This window comes from Artibeus jamaicensis, unplaced genomic scaffold, assembly GCF_021234435.1.
Source record: "Artibeus jamaicensis isolate MK-2021 breed Jamaican fruit bat unplaced genomic scaffold, CSHL_Jam_final contig_233, whole genome shotgun sequence".
Classification (NCBI taxonomy): Eukaryota; Metazoa; Chordata; class Mammalia; order Chiroptera; family Phyllostomidae; genus Artibeus; species Artibeus jamaicensis.
Window position 1 is genome coordinate 23,252,927 of NW_026521486.1, and position 24,647 is coordinate 23,277,573.

The 24,647-nt window shown below is 36.1% G+C and overlaps 1 protein-coding gene across 2 annotated transcripts in view; it reads right to left on the bottom strand.

The window, feature by feature from the left end:
* Positions 1 to 24,647, bottom strand: part of CLEC2B (C-type lectin domain family 2 member B) — a 31,175-nt gene that overhangs the window by 732 nt on the left and 5,796 nt on the right. The window contains exons 2-6 of one of the 2 annotated variants that reach the window (XM_053661419.1): positions 20,299 to 20,394; positions 20,114 to 20,191; positions 4,579 to 4,745; positions 1,481 to 1,584; positions 342 to 452 (exon numbers count right to left, since the gene is read on the bottom strand). In XM_053661419.1, the coding sequence (XP_053517394.1) occupies positions 342 to 452; positions 1,481 to 1,584; positions 4,579 to 4,745; positions 20,114 to 20,191; positions 20,299 to 20,394 (556 nt within the window). Of the gene's footprint in view, positions 1 to 307; positions 453 to 1,480; positions 1,585 to 4,578; positions 4,746 to 20,113; positions 20,192 to 20,298; positions 20,395 to 24,647 lie in introns of both variants that reach the window. The other variant, XM_037167829.2, reaches the window with a different exon arrangement.

A 24,647-nucleotide genomic window follows, 5' to 3' on the forward strand; every position in this document is an offset into this window, starting at 1 on the left:
TACTTTAACAAAAATGAAGTTATAAAGAAGAAAAGGTTACAAATATCAAAACTATATTACCCATGCCCTGGCTTGTGCGGCTCAGTGGACTGAGCGCTGGCCTGTGGACCAAAAGGTCACCAGCTCAATTCCCAGTCAGGGCACATGCCTGGGTTGTGGGGCAGGTCCCCAGTTGCGGGCATGGAAGAGGCAACCAATCAATGTCTCTCTCACACACTGATGTTTCTTTCCCTCCCTTTCTCTCTCCTTTCACTTCTTTCTAAAAATAAATAAATAACATCTAAACATAGAAATAAAACTATATTACCCATGGTTATAAGTCCAACATTAGAAATATTTACTTGCTGTTTCTTTCCTTTCTGCAAATGAATTTTCTTTCTGTGTAGCATCTAGCTGTTGCTACACCATCATCACTGAGGTAGGCACATGTTTCATTTCCACTCACTTCAAATCTACAATAGAGAGAGTAGACTAAACACTAGGTACCAGGGAGTTCAGTGATCTCTACGTTGCTCAATAACACCTTTTAAAAATATCTGAGTCCAAAAAAAAGTGTCCTGTGACAAAGTACTTTCTTGCTAGAGTTAAGAGATTTGTACTAAACTGGACCACAAAAGTCTGTCTTCAAGAATTTATATTTGTTAAAATGATATTAAGTTAGTTATACTCGTTAAAATGATATTAAGTTAGTTATATCTGTTAAAATGATATTAAAATGACATGGAATCAGTGGAACTAGCAGTTCATATCCACCAAAGGTTTTAAACCTGGGGTAATTTTGCCTTCACAAGGGACACTTGACGAAAACTGGAGACATTTTTGGTTGTCACAGATGAAGGGAGTAAAGGCCAGAGATACTGTTAACATCCTACAATGCACAAAAAATGCCCCCTCCCGACAACAAAGGATGATTTAGACTGCTGGGCCAGTGGTAAACCTAAGGGGTTTACCCTTAGGTTTACAAACTAAGGGGTAAAGTGGCGGCACTCATCCTCTGGAGTGGTGGTCATGCTGAGATCATGTACACATGAGCTCAGGTCTTTAGGTCCAGTTTTTCTTATCATAAAATAGAAAATACAAAGACCAGGGTAAATTGTGTCTCAGTGCAAACAGAATCAGGTTATGATAAACACTGAATTTTTCATGAACTGTAAACAGGTGGCATAAAGCTTGAAAAATAGATATAGAATTAGAGAAGATAAGTTAGAATAAGAGGAACGTTTAATTTTTTTGGACTGTGCTTCTGAATAGTAGGTCTTTATTTTCCAAACAACCAACTAGGAGATCTTTCCCTTATATCTGGATCCCCAGATCCTCTGATTGACTCATGCAACTAATTCAACACTTCATAGAACTTCCCCATTTCATCTCTGCAACATTCTCTCAAATCTTGGGCTCTAGAGAAATGTAGCTAATGCACAAGTTCTTTTGGTTACACTGTCTAAATTTAAATAACCCCTGAAAGAAAAAAAACACTTACAATTGGTTAAATATTGCTCCATTTACCCATTTCCCCATTTGCTTTCCTTCCATCTTCAACCCAATCCAGTGATCAGAAGTGCATTTGTGTTGTCTTAGAAAATCCTTCAAAACAACGTAAATTTCATAATTTTACTTTTCAGTTTCTACTAGCATTCAAGTCCTAGCTACACAAGAAAATACCTGTGGCATTTTGAAAACAATTTTTTACTCTCTAACTCTTTTTGTGTGTGTGTGTGAAACAAAGATATGAGATACCTTTTCTTTAAGATACATTCTAATTACAAATAGATAACTACTCAGTATGAAAAATTTCCCCTAGGAGTTTTAAATAATAAACTTATGGAAAGTCAGAGTTTGTCAATTTTTAATCATTAGCCATGTACTATAATGGTTTTCCTCTTCCAAGTAAGAATCAATGCTGATTTTATTTCAACTTCTCTTCCAAAGTTATCACAGATGCACACATATCCATGCATGCTCACAAGCATACATATGCACACCCCAAATAACTAGTTCTTTCAAAATCTAATTATCAAATTGTATTTTTTGCAAATATTTCAAGTTTTAAAGCCATCATTCAGGGAAAATATAATTTTCCTGATATTTCTTCTTATTATTCATTCAATGTTAAAATTTCTTGCTACCTTAGGGCTCATTTGACCATAGAATTATATTGTATGTAAAAAGTCACCAAGTCTGCTCTGCTGCTAAATACAGTACCTGGAAAACCATAGGCTTTACATTATATCACTCCATGTTTCAATTTTATGGTAAATAAAGGGAATTGTGATATCACAACACTTATGGTTCATTTCTATCTAATCGTAGTGACATTTAGTAACCTTTGGCATTTGAATCTTCTGCAGTATTTTATGAATTTATTGTTTAGTAAATAAACAATCCTAAACTGTGGGATTACAAAAGGAATAGAATAATACAACATTCTCCCTGGATTTCAAATTATGTGAACATAGAGTTAGAAAATATCCTATTGCTAAGGAGAACATAGTGAATATAATAAAAACAAATTAAAATGTGAGTTTCCAGGAAGAAGTGTCTGGTCTTTATGGGAGACTTTCACACAGGATGTGCTCCATCGAAAAGGTAGACCTGGGAGCAAAGGTACCCAGCATGATCAACACGGGGTGGGGGAGGGAGAAAAGGGCATTCATGCTCTAGACTTAGCGGAGGGCTTCTTTAAATGCAGAAAAGAAAATATGTAAGAAAGAATGAATGTATTGCAAACAGACTGGTTACTGGGTAACAGGGAAAATTGGATGATGTTTAGTAGCTGGGGTCTTGGTGACAGGCCATTAGGAAGCATATTTTCTAGAGCCGGTAAATATTAAATCTATGATAGATATTAGTCTTTATTTGTTCGACACAGGGGTGCCCATGTAGCCTTTTGTTAAAGATGCAAGATAATTTTAAGTAGGTCAAAATGCACACAATAACTATTTCATAAAACAAGTTTTATCTCATTTAACTAAGAGTGACATTTTGTAATTTAAATACATACATATTATTTTTAACTGTTTAAGATAAACAGTCTTTTAAATAAATTTCTTTTTCACTCCTTCACAGACAGGTATACCTCTCTCTGATTGTCACTTACATTTTGCCCAGATTATGTAGTACAGGCTTCTATGATCTTCAAAATACATTAGGATGTTGTATGATGTGTTTTTTTTATCCAAACAACATTATCATTCTATACATTTAATGATTTCTCTTAAACTCAAAACTAATTTTTTTGTGTACTTCTGTTTCTTGTGTTCTGTGATATTCACTATTTTTTCAGTTATTGCCAACACGATTCTTTTAAGTAAAGAGTTTAAAAAGCTGGTCTTGCTAATTTTTGGTCTCTCAAACATTTTATTAACACTTGGTATTTTTCCATCTTCCTGCTAATCTAGCCTCTTTCCTCCCAAGAAGAACTATAAAAGGCAGCTTAAAGATTTCTCAGAATGCTCATTGCAAAAGTCTTGCAAAATTCGTGAATGAACCTATTGATTCTGGTGAAGAAGTTCTTCCCATAAAAAGGAGCCCAAGGATTTGATTTTCTGGTTGTCTTATTGTATCTAGATTTCTGCATTTGATCCAGGCTTCCACACCTTTTCTTGCTTCCAAAATAGTTTCGTTTCCTTGCACTGGTCTATGAATTCTCCCAGCCTGGTTCACTTCCATTTGAATTTGAGCCAATCTTTAGGTTGATTACATAAAAACTTTGTTCACCACAGAAATGACACACAGATCTAACAATGTTGACTGCTGTGCTGTACGCTTCACATCTTAAACACTTCTTCATTGTGCATTATTCATGGAAATACTTAAATCGTTACAGTACTTCTTATGTTGACCCTTTTAAAGAGGTTAACCAAACCAAAACAAACAAACAACAACAAAAAAACCCCACCACACACTTACTACAGAAATGATTGGGGAAATAACAAATTTCACAAGTGCAGAGCTACAGAATTTCATAATCTGTCATTAAAGTTCTTGGACATTCTCTTTACTCATAAAATTTTTGTCATGTAAATTAACATTTCTTCAAGAAAGATCCATTAAGCTTTTATTGGTATCTGCCATTATGCTACAGCAAAAGATACCATTTCAAGAAAAACACAGCATCTGCTCACTGGAAGCTCATACTCCTGTCTAGGGCAGAACTTTTGATTACACACCCATTGCATGACTAGTAGTGAGTAATGCACTGCAGGCTGCCACAGGACCTCGGAGACACATGGCAAAGCAAGGCTGAGACGCTGGAGGAAAAGGGAATAAAGAATCCCGTCCATCCTGAGGCAATTTAGTCATTGTGGAGTATTGGCTTTTAACATTTCCAAATATTTCAAGCTCTTCTATTTATATTTTTCAAAAGATAAAGATAATTATTAAGTTTATGTCTTGATATAAGTCTTACACTATCCAAACAAAAATATCACCAGGTATGTTCCATGGCATGTTTTGAACATCTTCAATATTCTGTGTAAATAGGCATGTGTAAAAATCTTAAAAATCATAATAAAATTTTAATATTTCCAGAGTCCCTATGTAATAATATTCATAATGAATGTGTATTAGATTACTAACCATCGTTCCTGTAGTGTTGTTGATCACAGTTAGATCAGCATGTTTAGCGTTACAGTAATTTCTACTTGAAGTCCAGTTCCTTTCATGATTAGAGAAATAATAGCAATAATCTTGAAAACCAATCCATTCGTCTGGGCAACAATACTGACTAGACTTATGTGGTACAACTGGAAATGAGACAAATACATATTTTAAGAACAAGATGAAACATTATGCTTTTGTATTTGCGATTGTTAGGGAAAGACAGAATTGTGACTTAAAGGATTACAATTATGATTAGAATTGTGTATTGATCCCTTAACAAGTACTTAAAAAGTTTCATGTTATGTTAAATGACAGCAGCTTAGGATTCGACAAACCCTCAAATTCACTGCAACTGTGATGCACTGGCATTCAGAGTAAACAGTGGAACTCCTGCTACTTTCACTTGTGTTCCGCTGCCCTTGCCATTTCTGGGTAAATGAAACATAACAAAATCTTAGCATTTTCTGCAAGTAATGAAATCACAAACTTGTACTAGACTGCTAATAATCTAGGAAAGGTGTTAAACTCTAAGGAAACAATGAAAATAATAAAACAGAATATATGACTAAGAAGATATGTTGGATTGCCTGTTGTCAAGTAGGTATCACCCTCACTGCACAGTCCTGGGTAAACCAATGCAGATCCACATGAGATTTGGGAGGTGGAAGTAAAGCAGAAGCCATTGTTCTGCTTGAAGAGACCTTGGGCATAGGAAGTTCACAGGCCTTTTCCCTTTTGTAGTCATGGCAGCTAGATGTCTTAGCTTCTTAGATTTTCCTCTAATCTCTGGGTTTTCCAAACACATTAGTAAATGAGTAATGTGCCAAAAGTTTTAGTTACTATTACCTGTCTAGTGACATAGCCTTTCAGACCATCACTCCCCAGCTCCTCCCACAAACATGTTGTCCCTAAATCCTGTACCAAAGTTTTAGTCTTCAAACATGCAGTGTCAACTTTTCTGAACACACACAGACTGAATCAATCTTTGGTACCAAACATGGTTCTGAAGAAACAACCATAAGGACGAGATATCATCATACTGGTTTTCCCATGTAATTTGCTTTAGAGGCATTAGTCTAATCACCAGCTGTAAATGGGATGCTGGTGACTAAGGGTCAACAGATGTAAAACATATTGATTAAATTACTGTCTACAGTCACTTGCTGCCAAGTACCTACAACACTCTTGTCTTAACTGCGGATATAATAATGAGCAAAAAGTATAAAAATAATGACATCAGAACAGCATGATTAACAAAACTAAGGCAATTGACAAACAGAGAGCCACATGAAACAAGTACAGAATGTGCATTCTTTAAAATGCACATGAAACATTCACCAAAATAAAGGGCAATAACATGGTAATAACCAAATGAAAAAAAAAAACTGAAGACACTTATAGTATGCCACCTGAATACAGTAAAGCTGAACCACATATTAATAATAAAAATCAAAATTAAAAATCACCCAAGTTTGTAAATTAAGTAAAGCAAGGCTAAATAGCTCATGAATCAAAGAAGAAACCTGGAAAGTAAAAAATGTTCTGAAGTATAAGAAAGTTACATATAGTTTGGTATGTATTGTACATATTATATCAAAACTTGTGAGATAAAACTAAACTTGTAGAAAATAGAACATTACCTTAAAAGTTAAAGGAAAATTTATTGTTTTAAATGAATGTTTTAAAAAATAAGACATTTTGACTTCCAGTCAAGATGGCAGCGTAGGCAGACATGGCTTGCCTCTTGGCACAACCACATCAAAATTACAACTAAAATATAGAACAACCATCACTCAGAACTGTCAGAAAAAAATTGAATGGAAGCCTGGCAACTACACAATTAAAGGGACCACATCTATCCAGACTGGTGGGAAGGGCACAGATGTGCAATGGGTTGGTCCCACATCCACGTGTGGTGAATAAAAATTCTGGTAGGGGAGAGGAAAGATGGTGGCTAGGTAAGAGGGTGAGGATTCCACTTCCTCCTACACATGGGAGAAAAACCCGGCCAATCTATGAAGGAACAGAGCAGACAGCCACCGGTACCACAGCATATATAAAAATAAGAGACCAAAAATTGTAGCAGATATTGAAAAACCAGACTATACAACATCCCTCCCAGATCTTAGCCCACTTCACGGTTTCCTGAACTCTATTACCATAGTGGTTAACCCTATTCTCTCACACACTACACCTATTTACTATCCTTTATTCTCACCTTACCTAAGAATCTTACCTCCCACAACCTCACTGCTTTCAAGATCCAACTCAATCCTTCCCTTCCAAAAAGTCTTATCTTTTTTTCCATCCTTTCTAAAAGGTGCCTAGTTGGGTGGAAGATCACGGTTAACAGTACACATAGCCAAGGGATCTCCTATCTCTTTACTGGCTGCTACTGTAAATAGCATAGAATACACTCTTGCTGTCTTAAAACATTTTGACTTACCCCTCCAAATGATCACAAAAAAGAGTAGGTAAAAGTGGTGAACACCAAAATACCTGAAGGAGACTGCACCACTGAATCTCACAGGTATTCTACCACAGAAGATCACACCATAAACCCAGGGAGTCAGAACAGATCAATTTAAGAAGCTGAGGCTAACAAGAACAGTCTCACAAACAATGGGAAGACAATGAAATAATCCCCAAATGAAAGGAAAGGAGGAAGCCTCAGAAGGAATGCTAAATGAAATAGAGGCAACTCAACTAACTATCAGATATTGAGTTCAAAGCAATGGTTATCAGGAAGTTCCATGAGATCACAGCAAATTACCAGAAACTACAGGGAAACTACAATGAACTCACTGCAAACTATATCGACATGAAAAAGGAAATAGAAACTATCAACAAGGGCCAAGAGAAAATGAAGAATGCAATATCTGAACTGAAGAACACAGTAGAAGGAATCAAAATCAGGATAGATAAAGCAGAAGATTGGATCAGTGAGGTGGAGGACAAAGTAGAAAAAACACCCAGAAAGAGCAAGAAAAGGAAAAGAGGCTCAGAAAGAATGAAGAGGTATTAAGAGAAATAAGACAATATGAAATGTAAGAATGTCTGAATAATAGGGATACCAGAAGGAGAGGAAGAAGAGCAAGGGATAGAAAACCTATCTGAAAAAGTAATGATGGAAAACTTCCCTAATTTTATTAGAAAAAAGTCACACGAATCCAGGAAACACAGAGAGTCCCAGTCAAGAGGAACCCAAAGGGGCCCATTTCAAGACACATCATAATTAAAAAGGCAAAATTTCAAGACAGAGAATATATAAGGCAGCAAGGGAGAAAAAGGAAATAACATACAATGGAGCCCCAATAAAGTTAGCAACTGACTTCTCAATGGAAAAGCTCCAAGCCAGGAGAGAATGGCAAGAAATATTTCAAGTAATGAGAACCAGAGGCCTGCAACCAAGGCTACTTTACCCAGCAAGGCTTTAATCAAGATAGAAGGCCAAATAAGGAACTTTCCAGACAAAAGAATTTGAAAAGAATATACCTCCACCAAACCACTTCTGCAAGACATGCTAAACGAACTGCTTTAAGGAAAGGAAGGAAAAGAGAGAGAGAGGAACACAGGTACAAAAATGACAATGAATAAGTACCTATCAATAATAACCTTAAACGTAAATGGATTAAATGCTCCAATCAAAAGACATGGAATGGCTGAATGGATAAGAATGCATGACCCACACATATGCTGCCTACAAGAGACCCACCTCAAGACAAAAGACCTACACTGACTAAAAGTAAAGGGCTGAAAACAAATTTTTCAAGCAAATGGTATTGCTGGGGTAGCAATACTCATATCAGACAAAATAGACTTCAAAAAATGGGCCATAAAGACAGACCCAGAAGGTCACTTCATAATACTCAAGGGAAGAATCCACCAAGAAGACATAAACATTATAAATATATATGCACCCAATGTAGGAGCACCCAAAAACATAAAGAAAATTTTACAGCACTTCAAGAAAGATATTTACAACACACAATTATAGCAGGAGATTTTACCACTGCACTGTCAAAAATGAACAGATCTTCCAAACAAAATATCAACAAAGATATTGTGTCATTGAACAATGCCCTAGATGAAATGGACCTAACTGATATATATAGAGCCCTTCATCCAAAAGAAGCTAGATACACATTTTTCTAAAACACACATGGAACATTTTCAAAGATAGACCACATGGTAGGACACAAAACAAGCCTCAACAAATTCCAGAAAATTGAAATCATACCAAGCATTTTCTCCAACCACAAGGAATTGAAACTAGAAACCAACCCCAAGGGAAAAATCCCAAACACCCAAAATCATGAAGATTGAATAGCATGCTATTAAACAAAGAATGGATCAAGAATGAAATTAAAATGAATAGATAAAGGGAAGAAATCAAAAAGTTTCTGGAAACAAATGAAAATGAACTCATAACAACTCAAAATTTATAGGACATAGTGAAGTCAGTCCTGAGAGGGAAGTTCATAGCAATACAGACCTACCTAAAAGAGATAGAAACATTTCAAACAAACAACCTAACCCTACACCTACAAGAACTCAAGGAACAACAACAAAGACAGCCCAGAGCTAGTAGAAAGAAGAAAATAACCAAGATCAGAGCAGAATTAAATGATATACAGATGAAAAGCACAATTCTAAGGATCAATGAATCCAGGAGCTGGTTCTTTGAAAAAATAAACAAAATTGACAAGCCTTTAAGCAGGCTCATCAAGAAAAAAATGAAGAGGACCCAAATAAACACAATCAGAAATGGAAGAGAAGAGATTACAACTGACACCACAGAAATACAAAGGATTGTAAGAAATTACTATGAAGAACTGTATACCAAGAAATTTAAAAACCTAGGTGAAATGGATAAATTTCTAGAGAGATAAAATCTTCCAAAACTGAATGAAGAAGTAGAAAGCCTGAGTAGACCAATAACGGCAGAAGAAATTAAAGCAGTAATCAAAAAACTCTTGACACACAAAAGCCCTGGACTGGATGGTTTCACAGGAGAAGTCTACAAAACACTTAAGGAAGAGCTAACCCCTATCCTTCACAGACTATTCCAAAAAATTCAAAATGATGGAAGACTCCCAAACTCTTTTTATGAAGCCAGTATCATCCTCATTCCAAAACCAGATAAAGACACAGCAAATAAAGAAAACTTTAGGCCAATATCACTGATGAACATAGATGCTAAAATTCTCAACAAAATATATTGGCAAACCAGATCCAGAAATACATTAAAAGATAATACACCATGACCAAGCGGGATTCATCCCTGGATGAAAGGCTGGTTCAACATTTGCAAATCAGTAAATGTAATACACCACATAAACAAAAGCAAAGATGAAAAACACATGATCATATCAAAAGATGCAGAAATAACATTTGATAAGGTACAACACCCATTTATGATAAAAACACTCAGCAAAGTAGGAATAGAGGGAGCATTCCTCAACATAATAAAGGCCATATATGAGAGACCTACAGCCAACATCATACTCAATGGGCAAAAACTAAAAGATTTTCCACTAAGATCAGGAAAAAGACAAGATTGTCCACTTTCACCATTTCTATTCAACATAGTATTGGAAGTCCCAGCCACAGCAATCAGACAAGGAAAGGAAATAAAAGGCATCCAAATAAGAAAGGAAGAAACAAAACTGTCATTATTTGTAGATGACATGATAATGTACTTAGAAAATCCTTTAGACTCCACCCCAAAACTGCTCTACCTAATAAATGAATTTGACAAAACAGTGGGATACAAAGTCAATATCCCAAAATCAGAGGCATTTTTGTATACCAACAATGAAACAGCAGAAGCAGAAATCAAAAAGAAAAAATTCCATTCAATATAGAAAAAAGAAAAATAAAATACCTAGAAATAAACCTAACCAAGGAGGTAAAAGACCTGTACTCAGAAAACTACACAACACTGAAGAAAGAAATCAAGGAAGACACAAACAAATGGAAACATATACCTTGTTCATGGATTGGAAGAATTAATATAATCAAAATGTCCATACTACCCAAAGCAATTTATAGATTCAATGCAATACTTATTAAAGTACCAATGGCATATTTCACAGACATAGAACAAATATTTCAAAAATTTATATGGAACCATAAAAGACCTCGAATAGCAGCTGCAATTTTGAGAAAAAAGAACAAAGTAGGAGGGATCACAATTCCTGATATCAAAATGTATTACAAGGCCACTGTAATCAAAACAGCCTGGTACTGGCATAAAAACAGACATATAAACCAGTGGAAGAGAACAGAGAGCCCAGAAATAAACCCAAGTCTCCATGGTCAATTAATATTTGACAAAGAGGGCAGCAACATGAAATGGAGTAAAAATAGCCTCTTCAACAAATAGTGTTGGGAAAACTGGACAGCTATGTGCAAAAAAATGAAACTCAACCACCAACTTACATCATACACAAAAATAAATCCAAGGTGGATAAAAACTTAAATATAAACTATAATACCATTAAAGTCCTAAAGGAGAACATAGGCAGGAAAATCTCAGATATTTCACACAGCAACATTTTTACTGATATGTCCCCTAGAGCAAGGAGCATAAAGGAAAGAATAAACAACTGGGTTCTCATCAAAATAAAAAGCTTCTGCACAGCTAAAGAAAACAGTATTAAAATAAAAAGAGAACCAACCATATGGAAAAACATATTTGGTAGTGATACCTCAGACAAGGGTTTAATCTCCAAAATATATAAAGAATTTACATGACTCCACTTTAAGTAGACAAGTAACCTAATTAAAAAATGGGCAAAGGACTTGAACAGACATTTCTCCAAGGAGGACATATAGAGGATCCAGAGGCACATGAAAAGATGCTCAATATCGCTAGTTATCAGAGAGATGCAAATTAAAACCACAATGAGATACCACTTCACACCAGTCAGAATGACCATCATAAACAAAGCAAGAAACAAGTGCTGGAGAGGTTGTGGAAAAAAGGGAACCCTAGTACACTGTTGGTGGGATTGCAGGCTGGTACAACCATTATGGAAAACAGTATGGAATTTTCTCAGAAAACTAAAAATGGACCTGCCTTTTGACCCAGCAGTTCCACTGCTAGGGTTATACCCTAAGAACACTGAATCACCAGTCCAAAAGAACCTATGCACCTTGATGTTCATAGCAGCACAATTTATAATAGCCAAGTGCTGGAAGCAACCTAGCTGCCCATCAGTAAATGAATGGACCAAAAAACTATGGTACATTTACACAATGAAATTCTATGCAACAGAAAGAAAGAAGGGGCTCCTACCCTTTGTGACAGCATGGATGGAACTGGAAAGCTTTATGTTAAGTGAAATAAGCCAGGTGCTGAAAGGCAAATACTATATGATCTCACCTGTAAACAAACAAGCAAAATATAACTGAAATAGAGAACAGGCTGACAGTGTCCAGAGGGAAGAGGGGAGGGAATTTCAGGAGAAAAGGAGAAGGGTTTACAAGAACTAGTATAAAAGACACATGGGCAAGAACTGGGTGGGGGGAAATGGGAGGGAGAGGGGAAGGGTTGGGTGGGTGGGCTGGGATGGGAGTAAAAGACAGAAAACTGTACTTGAACAACAATTAAAATAAAAAAAATTTTAAGTCGGGTGGGATATCTCAGGAATGAGGAGTCCCAACCCCACACCAGACACTCCACCCAGGGTTCCAGTGCCAGAAGATGTAAGTCACCACAACTTCTGGCTGCAAAAACCAGTGGGGATTGAGTTGGTGGAGGAAACTGCTAGAACCCCAAATAGTTCCTCTTAAAGAACACAGACAAAGACTCACCTACCCATTCTCACTCCCTCTGAGCTCCATCACCAGGGTAGCAGCTTGAAAAGCACCAGTGGCACACAGGGAGGAACAGAAATGTTTGGAAGAAAGGTGAGCAGAGGCCATTGTCCCTTTTCTAAACCCTCCCCCCCCCCCCCCCCCCCCCACAGAGCCACAGAGCCAGCAAGCTGGTGCCATATCTGAGATTCCATCAAACCAGCTAACACTGACCTGCTTTGGAGATTCCCAGAGACTCTGCCCCACCCAATTTATGGGTACACCCAAGCAGCTTTTTAATATGAATGGCTGGTCTTGGCTCATGCTTTACAACTTCCTAAATCCTCTCAAATAAGCAATGTCCAGGCTCAGTGAGCCCCAGGTCTGGCACTAGCAGCAACCAGCCTAGATTCACAGGATGGCTTCACCTGGGAATCTCCAAGCCTACCATTTCAGATTTTTTTATAGCTCAGGCAGGGTGGCCCGGGGTAAAGCACAGGTGGGGGTGGAAGTTTCAGCCTACATCACCCAGTTCACTCCAGGGCCAGTGCTCCCAGTGAACAGCTACAGACCATGTCAGAACCCCACCACCCTGCTCCTGGACAGCTGATCCTCCACAGAGGGCAGAAGTTGGTGGTAAGTGGTCACTGCCAAACCTTACAGCTGACTTGCCTGGATAAATCCCTCCCACTGATGTGCCAACAGTAGCCAAGGCTCAACTACAAGAGGAGGGTATACTCAGCCCAAACAAAGGATGGATGCACCTAGAGTACCCAACTTGGGTGATAGGAGAGCTTGTACCACTGAACCTTATAGGACACCTACTACATTAGGCCACACTATCGAGACACAGACTCAAAGCAGCTCTACCTAATACATAAAAACAAACACAGGGAGGCTGCCAAAAGGAACAGACAAAGAAACATGGCTCAAATAAAAGAACAAATAAAACCTCAAAAAAAGAGCTAAAAATGAAGATAAACAATTTATCATATGCAGAGGTGAAAACACTGGTTATAAGGATACTCAAGGAACTTAGTGAATACTTCAGCAGCATGAAAGAGATCCAGTCAGAAATGAAGGATTCACTAATTGAAATAAGTAACAATTTACAGGGAAACAACAGTAGAGTGGATGAGGCTGAGAATCAGATCAATGGTTTGGAACATAAGGAAGAAAAATAAAAGAACCAATCAGAATGATAAGAAAAAAGAATAAAAAAAATGAGGATAGTATAAGCAGCCCTGAACAACTTCAAGACACTCAACAGTCATATCATAGGAGTACCAGAAAGAGAAAAGAAAGAGCAAGAAATTGGAAATCCATTTGAAAAAATAGCGAAAGAAGACTTCCCTAATTTGGTGAAAGAAAATAGACATACAAATCCAGGAAGCACACAGGATCCCAAACAATATGGATGCAAAGAGGCTCACCTCAAGACACATCATAATTAAAATGCCAAAGTTTAAAGATAAAGAGAAACTCTTAAAAGCAGCAAGAGAAAAGCAGTTAGTAACCTACAGGGAAGTTCCCATGAGACTCAGCTTTTTTTCTCAAAAGAAACTTTGCAGGCTAGATGGGATTAGCAAGAAATATTCAAAGTCATGAAAAGTCACAACCCACAGACATGAACAATGGTGGGGTGATTGACTGAGGGAGAGGGCAGTGCTGGGTGGAGAGGGACAAAGGGGGAAAGTCGGGACAATTGTTATAGCACCATTAATATAATGTGATTTAAAAATAAATAAATTTGAAAAATAAGAAAAAAGAAAGTATTTTTAAAAAGATAATTATCTATCTCAAACAGTTAGTAAGAGTGCTGAATTAAAAGTAAAGTAGTAGAAAAACACAATTAAAAAAATAACAGCAGAAATCACCCTGGTTGGTGTAGCTGTCTGTCAATCAAAGTTTCACCAGTTCCATTCCTGGTCAGGGCACATGCCTGGATTGTAGGCCAGGTTCCTAGCAGGGGCACGCCAGAGGCAACAACACATTGACGTTTCTCTCCCTTTCTTCCTCCCTTCCCCTCTCTAAAATTAAATAAATAAAATCCTTAAAAAATAATAGCGGAAATCAATTGAAAAAAATTAACAGATGTAAACAGATGTAGAAAAAGTTAAAACCATAACTTGGCTTTTTCAGTAATTAAAATGGTGCAGAACAGTAGAAAAACTGATTTAAAATTTAAATTTCAAAGATTAGCAATACTATGGATTTTTTAAAAAGAGGAATTTCTGAAAAACACAACTTATCACAACTGAAAAAGAAAAAACAGTAAATGTGAATAATACTTTTTTCGTGAAGATACCAAATCTTTAATTTAAAAAATTTACCAAAGAAACCATTTAGGCCAGATGGCTTCAGTTGGGAATGCTGTTATTCTTCTAAGAAAGACATAACAACAATATTGCATATCCTCTTTCAGAAAATACAATAGAATAGGAGGAATTACCTTCCAACTCAAATTTTGAGGCCAAGGTAATCTCAATATCAATACCTGACAATGGTATTATAAGAAAAGGGAATTATAGTTCAGTCTTTTAGAAACATATGTGCATATATGTTAAAATATTAGCCAGTTTAATTCAAGAGTGTTTTTTGTAATTTAAGAGTGTTGAAAAGTTAATTCTTTATAGTTAAATTGAGTATATTTCAGACATGAAAAGTTAATTTAACATTAAAAAAATCTGTGATGTATCTCTCATGAACATAAATGCAAACATTCTCGACAAAATATTAGCAAATCAAATCCAACAATGTATAAAAAGAATTATACGCCATGAAAAAATGGGATTTATTTCAGGTCTTTAAGAGTGGTTCAACATTTGGAAATCAATTAAAGGTGTCCATTATATCAATAGGTTAAAAATGAAGAATCATAGTATCATATCAATATAAAAATCTGCTTAAATCTGACATTCATGACAAAAACTTTCATTAAAATAACTACACTTAATATCATGTTTAATAGTGAGAAATTGGATGCTTTCTCAGTATGTATTAGGTACTAGGCAAGGATGTCCTTTCTTACCGCTCCTTTTAAATATCATACTGGAATATCTACCTAATGCAATAAGAAAATAAAGAACATTGTGGTGTATAGGTTCTTGGATATTGATGGTTTAGGATTCTTAGGATATAATCCTAGCAGTGGAATTGCTGGGTCAAAAGGCAGGTCAATTATTATTTTTCTGAGAAAGTTCCATACTGTTTTCTGTAATGGTTGTACCAGTCTGCAATCCCACCAACAGTGAACTAAGGACCCCTTTTCCCCACACCCTCTCCAACATTTGTTGTTTGTTGCTTTGTTTATGAGCTGAAAGACAAATACCATATGATCTCACCTTTAACAGGAAGCTAAACAACAAAACAAATAAGCAAGCAGAAAAAAAAAGACACTGAAATAGAGAACAAGGGGACAGTGACCAGAGGGGAGAGAGAAGGGAAGTTAAGGGGAAAAAGGGGGAGGGATTTGAAGGAACAAATAGGAAGGACACAGGGACAAGAACTAAGGGGGGTGGAAATGGGAGGGAGGTGGGGAGCAAGGGGTGGGGGAGGCTGGGATGGGAGAAATAGACAAAAAAACTGTACTTGAAAAATAACTAAATAAAATTAATAAAACAGAAAAGAAAATAAAGAAAAAGGCATACAAATTATGAAGGAAGAAATAATCTTTGCAGGTGGTATTGCTGTTTTGTAGAAAGTCTGAAAGAATTGGATTAAAAACCTGGAATCTTATAAATAATCATAGCAAACCTGAAGGGTTTACAGGTAGATATAAAAAAGTCAATCATTTTCTTATGTACCAGTAATGAACAAGTGGTATTTGAAGTTAAAAACACGGTATCATTTATATTAGAACCCCCCAATGATATGATTATATATAAATCTAATAAAATATAAACAGGATATATATGAGAAAAATACAAAACTCTAATGAAAAAATTAAAGAACTAAATAAATGGAGAGATAATCCATGTTCAAGAATAGTAAACTTTAATATTTTCTCTGTGTTAGTTCTTGCTCAACTTGATCTATAGATCCAATGAAATCCCAATCAAAATCTCAGCAAGTCATTTTGTAGATAGCAACAAACTGATTATAAAATTTATATGAAGAGATGACAAAGATAGAAGAGTAAACCCAATATGGAATGAAAAAATCAAAATTGGAAGGCAGACACTATTCAACTTCAAGACTTACCTTAAGACTTCTGGTCAAGATGGAGGCATAGGTAGACACACTGTACCCTTTTGCACAACCAAAATTAAGGACAACATAAATTTAGAAACAAACAAACAAAAAAACCCAAGCAGAATTGACAGAAAATTGAACTGCATGGAAGTCTCGACAACCATTCATCCAAACCAGTAAGAGGGGTAGAGTCCATGATGGGAGGAGAGGGGTCGAGGTGGGAAAAAGTGGTGGCTGGTGAACCCAGGCATGCAGGTGGTGGCTGGCAGACCCTGGGTGTGGGGAGGCAACAAGCAGACCCTATGGGACGTGCAAGGCAACTAGCTGATCAGACATACATTCACACGCAGATAATCCAGGAGAAAATGGGCAGCAAGACAGACCACACAACCCAGGGCCCCAGGGCCTGGAAATAAAGCCTAAAAGCACCATTTGAAAACACTTGTGGGGGTTGAGATGCCAGGAGAGACTCCCAGCCTCACAGGAGAGTTCGTTGGAGAGACCTACAAGGTCCTAGAACATACACAAACCCATCTACCTGGGAATCAGCACCAGAAGGGCCCAATTTGCTTGTGGGAAAAAGCAGAAGGGACTGAAATCCGAGAGAGCAGAACAAACACCATTGCTCCCTCTCTGACCCTGCCCCAACGTACAGCATCACAACCCAGCCACTGCGTTGCCCTGCCCTGGTGAACACCTAAGGCTCTGCCTCTCATACATAATAGGCAGGACAAGACGCCCCCCCCCCCAAATGGCTTAAATGGAAGAACAGATCAAAGCCCCAGAGCCAATATTTTTAAGTGACCAAGAGATAGCCAACCTATCAGATGCACAGTTGAAAGCACTGGTGATCAGGATGCTCACAGAATTGGATGATTTGGGTTGCAAATTAGATGAAAAAATGAAGGTTGCACTACATGAAATAAAGAAAAATTCACAGGGAACCAATAGTAATGGGAAGGAAACTGGGACTCAGATCAATGGAGTAGACCAGACGGAAGAAAGGAACAACCAAACAGAAAAGAATAAAAAAACAAGAATTCAAAAAAATGAGGAGAGACTTAGGAACCTCCAGGACATCTTTAAATGTTCCAACCTCAAAATCATAGGGGTACCAGAAGGGGAAGAGAAAGAGCAACAAGTGGAAAACTTATTTGAACAAATAATAAAGGAGAACTTCCCCAATCTGGCAAAGGAAATAGACTTCCAGGAAGTCCAGGAAGCTCAGAGAGTCCCAAAGAAGGTGGACCCAAGGAGGAACACACCAAGGCACATCATCATTATATTAGCCAAGATTAAAATGAAGGAGAGAATCCTAGAAGCAGCAAGAGATAGGGGATAGTCACCTACAAAGGAGTTCCCATCAGACTGTCAGCTGATGTCTCAAAAGAGACTTTGCAGGCAAGAAGGGGCTGGAAAGAAGTATTCCAAGTCATTAAAGGCAAGAACCTACATCTAAGATTACTCTATCCAGCAAAGCTTTCATTTAGAATGGAAGGGCAGATAAAGTGCTTCTTAGATAAGGTCAAGTTTAAGAAGTTCATCATCGCCCAGCCCTTATTATATGAAATGTTAAAGGGACTTATTTAAGAAAAAGAAGATAAAAAACATGTACAGTAAAAAGACAGCAAACTCACAGTTTTTAACAACCACACCTAAAACAAAAGCAAACTAAACAAACAATTAGAACAGGAACAAAACCACAGAAATGGAGATCACATGGAGGGAGAGCAACAGGGAGTGGGAGGAGGAGAGAGTGGGAAAGGTACAGAGAATAAGTAGCATAGACGGTAGGTAGAAAATAGACAGGGGGAGGGCAAGAATAGTATGGGAAATGTAGAAGCTAAAGAACTTAAGACACATGGACATAAAGTAAAGGGGGAATGTGGGTGGGAGGGGGTGTGCAGGGTGGAGGGGAATGAAGGAGAGGAAATGGGAAAACTGTAATAGCATAATCAATAAAATATATTAAAAAAGAAAAAGGAGCCATAAAAAGGGCTTACTTTAAAGGTATAATAATCACGAGAGTGTGGTATTGGTTAAACAATAGACAAAATGACCAGTAGAACAAAACAGAGAACCCAGAAATAAGCTGCCATAAATACAGTCAACTGATCCTTGACAAAAACAAACCAAACTAAACCAACCAAACAAACAAAAAACTAAGCCAGTACAGTGAAACAAAAGATAGTTTTCTCAACAAATGGTACTGGGCATCTACATGCAAGAAAATAAATCTAGACAGACACAGACTTTGCAGCCTTCATAAAAATTAACTAAAAATAGTCCAAACACCTAAGTTTAAAACACAAAACTATACAAGTTCTGAGAGCTAACTCAGTAAAAATATGAGAAAGTATGTGAACATGCCCAGCACAAAATATTGTGGCTAAATGAAAAAATAAAAAGAAGCTTAATATAGTATGGGTCATCAAGAAAATTCTGATTAAGATCATGAAAAGGTGCCAATATTTACATTCCATGTCAGAATAACAACAACAGAAAAAGCTGATGATAAAGTGTTGACAAGTATGTTCAGAAGCTCACACTCTCCTTACACTTTTGGTTGGATTATCTATTATCTATTCATTATCTACTAAATCTGACTTAGGTACACCCTATGGCTTAATAATTGTTTTATAAGTACATTCCAAATGATACCCACTACTCACTAAAAGACTAAATATATGAAAACATTCAAAGCAATACAATTTTCAATAGTCAAAATGTGACATAATCCAAATGTCCGTTAATAATAAAATTAGTAATAATATATAGCACGAAATACTCTATGGCAAGAATTTGCAATCTGCAACCTGAGGCCACATTTAGACCTAAAATTCTTTTTGCATTTTAAAATGATAAAAAATAAAAGTAATTAGCCAAAATAATAAAATGAAGAATATTTAGTGATATATAAAATTTATATAACATTGCAATTTCCATGATCAATTTTGTTTCAACACAGCCATGATCGATTGTTTATGTATATTCTTGCACTGCTACAGAGAAGTTGCAACAGAGATTGTACTGCTAAAAAAGCCTAAGTTATTTACTCTGTTTTCTCACAAAAGAGTTTTTGTCTAAAAAAACTTCCAACCCTCTTCTACAATAATGAGTCAATGAAATTTTTCTACATGATATGACATGGAAGAATAACACAGCATAATGTAGAACAATTTTTAAAAATGAGATGCAAAGGATGCATGCAAATTGCCTGATTTTATGTTAAAAATTTTAAGTGGGAATAACTTGTGAAACAGAAGTCAAAATAGTGATTACCATTATCGTGGTAAACAAATTTGTCTTAATTTTTGCATCTCCCAGTGCCTTACATAGGTCATGTACTTCAAATAATTCATTCATTGATGCCCATTAAATATATCATGACTAATGGGAAGAGAGTGGGAATAGTAAGAAAAGATCATGAATGAGACAGAAAGAAAAATAATCATGCAATAGAAATCTCTGAACAAAGAAAAAATTGAAGAAATAAAATATGTAGTTTACTCACTTAATGTAGTAACTAAACCAATAATAATTGATAATAATACTACTACAAGTCCAGATAGTGCCTTAAATTTGTCACAACCTGAAAAACAAAAGACAAATACAGGTAGATTAAGAAACAGTCTGGTTGGTTGGACGGAGCGCTGTCTTGTGCACTGAAAGGTCATGAGTTCAGTTTCAGACACTTACTTAGGTTGCAGGTTCGGTCCCTTGCTGTGGTGCCTGTGGGAGGCAACTGACTGCTGTTCTCCTCAGGTTGATGTTTCTCTCTCTCTTTCTCTATCTCTGGAATCAATATATGCATATAAACATATATATGTATATATATTTTAAAAAGCATCTAATAACACTAAAATTTGCATTCTTAACTGCATCTAACAAACCTCTTTAGGCAGTTTTATTCTGATATTTCACAAGGACATGACACAAAACAAACTTTTTCTGTTTGTTGTAGGAAAAAAATCTGGTATTTTTTGGTTGAAATTTCTCAGGACATCCTTATATCCGATCCAAGTGTTACTATGAACTTGACTGCCAGTCTGAGAATTAAATATGCACCCCTAAAGATGGTGGGCCACCCCCAGTCTTCACTACTGTCGTTCAGGGAGGCAGTTTTCAACCATTTCCATTTGATGGCACACACAAACTAATTCTGTGGCACACCAAAATATATATTATACTTTTTGCTGATCTGATAAAAATAGGCATAATTTTTATTTATTCACACTGGAGAGCTTGTGTTGTGCTGCCTGTTGTCATTTTTTTTTAAATTTGACTATCTAAGGAAAAAGAAGTCAGTGCCACTGATGAAATAGTTGGGTGTTGCATGTTTGTGCCACTGCACAGGTTTGGAAATCGCTGCTCAGTGGCGACATATCAGCACATCTTGATATTGTTTGAATGTATCTAAGAAAATATACTTTCTAACTAATGAAAAGTCTATGTTAAATGATTGATGGCATAGCATATTTGAAAGATCATAGAATAATCAATCAAAAGATTTAGGATTAAGATCTTTGCCACAAACAAACAATGGGAACTTGGATAAGTCATTCTTTTTTTTTTTCCTGGTCCTGTACTTCCTTATCTGCAAAGTCATAGAACAGAATTCACCTCTGATCAGAAATTGGTTTTCTTTTACTAGTGCCCATTTTGGAAAATGTGGTACATTAGTTTTTTGAAATGAATTATTTTTATTTTACAAGATTATAAAGTATTTGTTCTTATTGCAAAATTTTATAAAATTTAAAAATATATAGAAGTTAATTTAAGCTAGACTATACATTTATGAGAGTGTTTATCATTCCTATCTTTTCCCCTAATAAATAACTATTTTTTGTTGAATATTTCATAGTGTATGTATTAAAGAAATGATATTTAAAGTGCATCCAAATTTACACTACTTAGAGATAACCAGCATTCCATTTGTATTAACATCCTTCCATCTTATGTGTTTCTCTAATCCTATTTTCACTCATATAGCCTTTCACCACCTAAAACCATAATTTTAAATGAGTACAATTATCTTGTACCCATTGTTGCATAACCCAATATTTTCAGTTGACAATATGTTCTTCCCATGTATGGGACACCATGGAAAATGGCCCTTCATAAGTCATGCCTCCCTCTGTCCACTATCCCTTGCACACAGGATATTGCTACTCTCCTATCAAGAGGTTCACTTTATTTCCTGACACCTGAATTTGAATTGATCTTGTGTCTTGCTTTGACCAATAAAATATGGTAGAAGTGGCAGTCTGGGACCTTAAAGCCCAGACCTAAAGAGATATTGCAATTGCAATTTCTGCTTTCACTCATCTGGAGCACAGCCACATCTTAAGAACTGGAGAGAGAGAGTGAAAGAGAGAGAAAAAGAGGCGAAGAGAAAGACAGAGACAGAGACAGGGGAAATATGGAGGATAAATAGCTGAATCCAACCACCATTAAGGCTTAAATCTGTGAGTGGTGGTATTTGGATCCCCAGTCCCTGCCCAAATATCCCAGCTGACATGATATGGAGGAGACCAGCCATTCCCACTGATTCCCGTCTACATTCCTAACCCAGTGCAAGTGCCAGCAGTGTCATGATTGTTGTTTTAAGCCACTAAAAGTTCAGAGTGGCTGTTCATTAAGAGCAACAGATGAAGTTATCCATTATGTAAAAATGTAACTTTACATCACAATTTTTCTTTAAAAATTAATATCAGATATTTTATTTTTTCAATTTTTTATTAAATCATGTTTTATTGTTATTCTATTATAGTTGTCATGATTTTTCACCCTTTGCCCTCCGCCCATCCCACCGCCCTGCTTCCACAGTCAATCCCTACACGGTTCTCCATGTTCGGGTGTCACTCACATGTGTTCTTTGTCTAGTCCCTTCCGATTCTTTGCACCAATATTCTCCTCCCCAACCCCAAGTCTGATTAATACTCTTTCATATGGCTCTACCATTAACATAAACATTAGTTCTCTTCTGATGGACATTTAAGCTGCTTTATTTCTTTTTTAAAACCAGAACTAGAATAAATGTAGTTTAAATGTTTTTGCACACTTATCCAATTATCTTATTGGACAATTGAAAAAACAAGTAAAATGATATATATCAGTTAAATGTTTTTCTAAAAGTATGGTACTAGTCTAAACTATCAGGAGTAATACATGAAAATACTAGTACTGATCAGAATTCACAGTAAAGTAATTTTTAAAAATATTGTAAGGAAGGAAAGGAAATGAAGAAAAGAATATCAACATTATTTTGGAATCACCCAGCCTTCATGATTTCATCTATCTGAGAAATGTAATTATAGAGTTGTGTCTAATTTTGTGCATTTCTTCCAAATTTTTGAAAAGTCTTGTCCTTACCTGTGCATTTTTTCTGCTTATCTGAAATTTCAAAACTACACAATAAGCATAATGTCTAGTAACTGCAGTGCCTCACCTTTGACACAGCACTGTGTTTATTCTTTCACCCTTTACCAAATGTTTATTAATCACCTACTATGTGTTAGTTTCCATTAACATAATAGTAAACAGAAAGACACAATGCATAATCTCCTGGAACATACATTTAGGCAAGACTGAGAAACTGATAAAAATGAATTTAAAATTATAAATTGCAACAGGAGAAAGAAAGGCAATAAGCACTCTTGATTCAAGAAGGGGGAAGAGCCTAAAAACGGTAAGCAAGAGGCTCACTCTGGGGAAACTACATTTAAACCAAGAGGTAAAATGTGAGCAGTAGCCATCTGCATGAAATTCTGCAGGACATTTGGTCCTGCCTAAAATGTTCGCCAAGACACTTTAGTCTATGCCTAAAGGTCCTCGGTAGTTGGTCTTGTCCAGAATGTCCAGGAACATATTTGGTCTTCACCAAATCCACAAATGGTCCTTCATGTTGATCCAAAATGTCCACACATAAGCAAATATGCCTGCATTCAAATAGCCCATAACCTTTATTTCTACTTTGGGTTTATAGAATTAATACATTATTAAAAATGCTATCATGTTTTCTTGGTCCGATAATTGTGTTGCAACTGTCCTGTCAGAATAACACTTCATGTCTCAGGGGCCTCAGATGGGTGGGCCTGGGTTCCAATCTTTCAGGTGAGCAGGAGTTCTATTAACTATGGACCAAATGGTTCCATGGGTATACTGAACATTAACCATACCAAATGAACAGGAAAGAGCTTTTTAAGCAGAGAGAACAGCAAATGCAGTTGCCTTGAATCAGAAAAGAAAATAAAAGAATGTAGCAAAGTACAATGGTGACTAGGTAAGAGGTAGTACAGGAGATATATGATGTAAGCTTTGAAGCTGATGGAAAAGCACTTGATCTTCTCGTAAGTACAGTGGGGAGCCACTGAATTTTTTTAGTGGTTCTTTGGCATTAGCAGATTCATGTTTTTAAAAGTTCTCGATGCGTACATCTGTCTTTTCAGCCTTTTGGGGGGCTGTCATATGGCTCAGGTGACAATTCAAGTTCAAGCTTTTAATCTACTTTCAAAAATTACCTTATTAATTTCTTTATCAATTTTCTTCAAATATTAGGTATCCATAAAACAAATACTTGTTTTCCATATCCTACACCATCAGTCAGCTTGATATGTCATCATGACACTGTGAATTAGTGTAATGGACAAAGGATTTTATTGTTATCAATACCACAGGTTCAAAATCTTGATTAAATATTTACTATGCACAATTTTATTTTCTTACTCTATTTTAGCATATATCTCTTCATCCATTAAATAGTACTATCTCTTTTTAAAATTATATATATAATATATATATTATATATATAATATATATATAATATAATATATATATATATATATAAGTCAGACCTGCTTTCAGAAGGTCTGACTTTTAAGAGCAATCATATAAAAGAAAACTTTTCTTATTATTTTTTCTTATGTTACCTGTCCCATCTTTTCATATTTTACTGATTATATATGAGGAGGGACAAAAGATTATTTAGCGCTGTACCAAGGAGAAATTTTAAATATACTTCTATTTGCTATTTTAAGCAGGGTAGT